The 6000-nt window shown below is 41.0% G+C and overlaps 1 protein-coding gene across 1 annotated transcript in view; it reads right to left on the bottom strand.

Annotated features, from left to right (window-relative positions):
* Positions 1 to 6000, bottom strand: part of NUP188 (nucleoporin 188) — a 62916-nt gene that overhangs the window by 45404 nt on the left and 11512 nt on the right. The window contains exons 4-8 of the mRNA XM_032165351.2: positions 4898 to 4982; positions 4300 to 4380; positions 3272 to 3316; positions 2423 to 2515; positions 2184 to 2303 (exon numbers count right to left, since the gene is read on the bottom strand). Coding sequence (XP_032021242.1) covers positions 2184 to 2303; positions 2423 to 2515; positions 3272 to 3316; positions 4300 to 4380; positions 4898 to 4982 — 424 coding nt within the window. The remainder of the gene's footprint in view (positions 1 to 2183; positions 2304 to 2422; positions 2516 to 3271; positions 3317 to 4299; positions 4381 to 4897; positions 4983 to 6000) is intronic.

Genomic DNA, 6000 nt, shown 5'->3' with positions numbered 1-6000 from the left:
GTCTTGCTCTGTCGCCTAGGCTGGAGTGCAGTGGTGCCATCTCGGCTCACTGCAACCTCTGCCTCCTGGGTTCAAGCAATTCTCCTGCCTTAGCCTCCCAAGTAGCTGGGATTACAGGCACGCACCACCATGTCCAGTTAATATTTTTTTGTATTTTTACTAGAGACAGGGTTTCACCATATTGGCCAGACTTGAATTTTTATTTTTTATGGTTTCTTTTTTTTTTGAGACGGAGTCTTGCTCTGTCACCCAGGCTGGAGTACAGTGGTGCAATCTTGGCTCACTGCAACCTCTGCCTCCTAGGCTCAAGTGATCCTCCCACTCCAGCCTCCTGAGTAGCTGAGACTACAGGTGGGTGCCACCATACTTGCCTAATTTTTGTATTTTTAGTAGAGACGGGGTTTCACCATGTTGGCCAGGCTGGTCTTGAACTCCTGACCTCAAGCGATCCACACACCTTGGCCTCCCAAAGTGCTGGGATTATAGGCCTGAGCCACTGTGCCCCACCAATTTTTGTATTTTTACTAGAAACAGAGTTTTACCATATTGGCCAGGTTTGTCTCGAACTCCCGACCTAAAGTAATCTACCTGCCTTGGCCTCCCACTGTGCTAGGATTACAGGCATGAGCCACTGTGCCCAGCCTCAGTTATGTCTTCTTTCACACCTTTTACAGCATTTTTGAAGTTCTCTTCATTTAGATTTTAAATTGTCCTGAACTTATTCCTGGGAATTTTATGCCTTTATTGCTATTTCATGCTTCTGACTGCAAACTTTCTGAGGAAACAGAAATGTTATATGTATAAATGGGACCTTTTCATCTATTAAATATTTTTTAAGTAGCTGTGTCATTCATGTGTTTTAGTAAGAATGTATTATTTTTAAAATAAACAAGGTCATGCTATAATCTATAGATGCAGATTGGTTTAGAAATTAGGATAAAATAGCCAGGCACGGTGGCTCACGCCTGTAATCCCAGCACTTTGGGAGGCTGAGGTGGGTGGATCACGAGGTCAGGAGATCAAGACCATCCTGGCTAACACAGTGAAACCCTGCCTCTACCAAAAAAAAAAAAAAAAAATACAAAAAATTAGCTGGGCACGGTGGTGGGCACCTGTAGTCCCAGCTACTCAGGAGGCTGAGGCAGGAGAATGGCGTGAACCCAGGAGGCGGAGCTTGCAGTGAGTGGAGATCTCGACACTGTACTCCAGCCTGGGCGAAAAAGCGAGTCCGTCTCAAAAAAAAAAAAAAAAAAAAAATTAGAATAAAATAATCAGACTAGTGTTACACACTGAGCAGAAAATAATAAGATGAAATATTAGGTTCAGAATTCTATTAACCACTAAACAAATTTTAGGTAAGAAATGAAAGTAAACTAATGGGATTGAAAAAAAGTCAAAGTCAGAATTAAGTACCATTAATTAATGTCATCAATATTTTGATTTATATGACATGTTTAAACTTTTCTCGAGCATGATAACCTAGGTCAGGCGCAGTGGCTCATGCCTGTAATCCCAACACTTGGAGGCCAAGGTAGGTGGATCACCTGAGGTCAAGGGCTCGAGACCAGCCTAGCCAACATGGTAAAACCCTATCTCTATCTCTACTAAAAATACAAAAAATTAGCTGGGCATGGTGGCAGGTGCCTGTAATCCCAGCTACTTGGGAGGCTGGGGCAGTAGAATCGCTTGAACCTGGGAGGCGGAGGTTGCAGTGAGCTGAGATTGTGCCATTGCACTCCAGCTTGAGCAACAGAGGGAGACTCCATCTCACCAAAAAAAAAAAAAAAAGATAATCTATATGTTTTAAATGAATGAATAAATAATTTAACTTGCAGCTCTATAAGCAAGGGTATACAATTCTCCTAAGAGTTATAGGCCAGGTGTAGTCGCTCACGCTTGTAATCCCAGCACTTTGGGAGGCTGTGGTGGGCGGATCACCTGAGGTCAGCAGTTCAAGACCAGCCTGGCCAACATGGTGAAACCCTGTCTCTACTAAAAATGCAAAAATTGGCTGGGTGTGGCGACGGGTGCCTGTAATCCGCTGAGGTAGGAGAATTGCTTAAAACCAGGAGATGGAGGTTGCAGTGAGCCGAGATCTCGCCACTGCACTCCAGCCTGCGTGACAGAGCAAGACTCCATCTTAAAAAAAAAAAAAGTTACAGGAGAACACAGTAACCACATACCATGAGATTTCCATGTGTCTCCCAAGTTGGTGCTTCAGTTTTATAAAGCTCTTCAAACTGCTGTCTGTATTTTGAAACTAGTTCCTTCTCCAATTTATCAACACAGTCTGCATATTCAACCTTTAAAAAAATCAAGAGTAAATTATACCTAGAATAAAAGGTAAATATTCAAATAAATATTAATAAAATTATTAAGATGATACAGTGTAAAGAGAAGCAAGAGGACTAAACAAGCTTACCCTATAGGGGTGTCTTTCATCTTGGAAGTAAGTGAGAAGGTGTAAGACGCAACGAAGAATACAGGTTCTTTCTTCATAATAATAATCTGCAATCTGAGGAACCCAAAGATTCAAAATCAGTTACCCACCTTTGCACACAGGAAACTCAAGTTTAAATTTATTGATAATTTCACTTAAAGATGTGGATGGAAAAGTTCAATTTATATAAATAAGGAATCACAGAAACGCAAACATACCGAATTAGGCCAAAATAAAGCAAAAGACATTCATAAACCAGAATATACAGGATGAAAGGAATGATTGTTTAATAATATATACAAGTTTCCAAAAATGTTTTCTAGCATGATTTCTCAGAGCATTCATGTAGCACACAATGCTATCAACTGGCAGGCCAAACACATAAAAACAAATATAAAAATTCCACTGATATAGGTCCTAATTGCTTGTAACTAATGTACTTAGTTCTCACTAAATATAAAATAGGAAACTTCTTCAGAAGTCACAAATTCCATTTTAACGTGAGATCCTAAGTGAGAAGGTTGCTGGAAAGGGACTAAAGAATAAAGAAATAAAGAAACACAAATTAATCCTGTTGGAGTTAGACCTAAAGAAAAAATATCCATGAACTTGTTCTCAGCACCAGTAGCTGAAGAATCTCCTTGGGAGAAACTTCTCTACTGGATCCAGTGGATAAAAGCATCATTTCACAAATGAGTTAATATGCTTCTTCATAAAGACCTCCATGCTTACCCAATAGAAGAGTCAAAAGCCAGCAATGCTCAGGAAAATGAGGCAAGAAGCTGTCACTCAATTTTATATCAAAGAATAGAAATGGTGACTACTACTGACCTTCAGGATTAAGGCCTGGCTCTGCCTCTCATCTTGCAGTACTGTCTGAAAAGAAAAACAGAGCAGTTAAGAGGCCACCTTTTAGGCAAAACTCAAGTAATAAAAAAAGATAGATACCTTCACTTCATCCTTCAAGATTATAATTGCACATTTGTTTCTACATACACTTTCCACCTTACTTTTTACCCGAATGTACCCAAACCTGTGCTCAAATCCCTCCCCTTCTCCTCTGGCCTCAGTCCTCTTATGTAAAATGAGGGGCTGGGCAGGCTAGAAATTCTACCAAATCCTGGCCGGGCGCGGTGGCTCACGCCTGTAATCCCAGCACTTTGGGAGGCCGAGGCGGGCGGATCACGTGGTCAGGAGATAGAGACCATCCTGGCTAACACGGTGAAACACTGTGTCTACTAAAAATACAAAAAATTAGCCGGGCGTGGTGGCAGGCGCCTATAGTCCCAGCTACTCGGGAGGCTGAGGCAGGAGAATGGCGTGAACCCGGGAGGCAGAGCTTGCAGTGAGCCAAGATCGCACCATTGCACTCCAGCCTGGGCAACAGAGTGAGACTCCATCTCAAAAAAAAAAAAAAAAGAAATTCTACCAAATCCTTATCATCTCTAATAGCCCAAGATTCTATGATTAACATGTCAGTCTTTGACCTCTCCACTCCTCCAAGTATGAAGACAGATCTCAGCTTATGTGCATATATATTCTTTACTTTTTAAAGAGATAGGGTCTCACTCTTTTGCCCAGGCTGGAGTGCAGTAGTGCGATCACAGTTCACTGCAGCCTCAAACTCCTGGACTCAAGTGATCCTCCTGCCTCAGCCTCCCAAGAAGCTGGGAGTACAGGCACAAGCCATTGACCCCCAGGTCATGTTTTTTTAAAGCCTTTAGTAGGTCTTTCCTGAAGATGACTGTACCTGATCACCTACCACCGATAAAAGAATTGGTGCCAAAATCCTACATTATCTAAAACCAACAGGGAAAATGGATAAAGGCAGAAGAAAGGAGCTGACATAAACCACAAACCTTTACTGAGTCCCAAGTACCCCTGTAGTCCTCTTGCAGGTAACACTGGAGTAACTGCACACTTTGTTCTTCATCAAGACCCTGAAACACAGAGATTTTAAGTAAGGAACAGCTCAGAAATCGCACACAGTATGCAAAGAATTTCAAGATTTGTCTTCTACAATGAACACAGGACTTGAATAAACAAAAATGCTTCTCAAAGATTCATAAAACATAACAACTCTGACTCTAACAGAAGACAAGAGCCAGTCACTGACATACAATTTTTATTACAATTAAATGTACATGCCAGAAACAACGATGCTTATTCACCAAGCGCATTAATACAGCAGTAGGCATGATGTGAGCTTCCAAAGTGACAAACTTAGTCACCTTAAAGACCACCACATGGCTGGTGAAGAAAACCCTATGATATGCAGTGAATGGATCAGGCAACTTTGACTTCTAACTTTCAGGGAGAAGAGTTGCAACCTGGGTATTTATAAAACAATTTAATCCCCAAAACAAAAATAAACTGAATTTTCACTATCACTAGCAATATAACCACACACATCCACACTGCAAGTAATAAATTGAGCGAGTGCTAATTTTTACTCACCAAAAACTTGCTGATTCTTAAACCCAGTTCCTTCAATGGTGAAGCTACATCTTTATTAGCTTTCACTTTTTCAGCTGAACTTGGACTGTGAAAAGAACAGTGAATCATTTCTTCATTCTCAATAGCTCACTGAGTTTAAAATAAAAATATTTTAAAATATTTTTCCTACAGACTATTTTCTGCCCTTCAGATGACTATAACACACACACACACACACACACACACACACACATTCACCTCTACAGACTTCATAACACAGAACTGGTTATGCCTAAGCAACAAAACAAAACAAAAAAAAGTGGTTAAATTACAGTTATAACAATGTTATTTGTAAATACATTAACTTACATTATTTTTTATCCTTACTACTACCCTGAAAGGCAAACATTACTATTCTCCTTTTACAAATGGAATTGCCAGCACTTAGAAAGGGTAAATAACTTACCAAAAATCTCACAGCTAATAAACAGTTGCTAAAATTTAAAACCAGGTCTGTGCCCGGCGCAGTGACTCAAGCCTATAATCCCAGCACTTTGGGAGGCCGAGGCGGGCGGATCACGAGGTCAGGAGATTGAGACCATCCTGGCTAACACGGTGAAACCCCGTCTCTACTAAAAATACAAAAAAAATTAGCCGGGCATGTTGGCGGGCGCCTGTAGTCCCAGCTACTCGGGAGGCTGAGGCAGGAGAATGGCGTGAACCCGAGAGGCGGGGCTTGCAGTGAGCCGAGATCGCGCCACTGCACTCCAGCCTGGGGGACAGAGCAAGACTCCATCTCAAAAAAAAAAATAAATAAATAAATAAATAAATAAAACCAGGTCTGTGGCATACATACATGTATTAATATATTATCTGTAATAGCGCTGTCCACTGAGAAGGCCTAGGATTTATAACACTCCAATAGCAGGAGGCACATGCAGCACCCAGATCCTGCTTTATAATACCATTCTCTAATAAACAGGATTCCTTGGAGAATTGGTTGGTTCTAGAGCCAGGGCAAGGAAAATACAAGAAAATCTTGAAGCATCTTATGTGAAACAAAGTACAGAAGGGCTTAAGAAACCAAAGTCCTTTCGGTATGAGATGACGTAATAGAAAAGAAA

The sequence above is a fragment of the Hylobates moloch genome, unplaced genomic scaffold, assembly GCF_009828535.3.
Source record: "Hylobates moloch isolate HMO894 unplaced genomic scaffold, HMol_V3 SCAFFOLD_10, whole genome shotgun sequence".
Taxonomy (NCBI): Eukaryota; Metazoa; Chordata; class Mammalia; order Primates; family Hylobatidae; genus Hylobates; species Hylobates moloch.
Note: the sequence above shows the minus strand (reverse complement) of the source record. Positions and strands in the feature narration are given on the sequence as shown.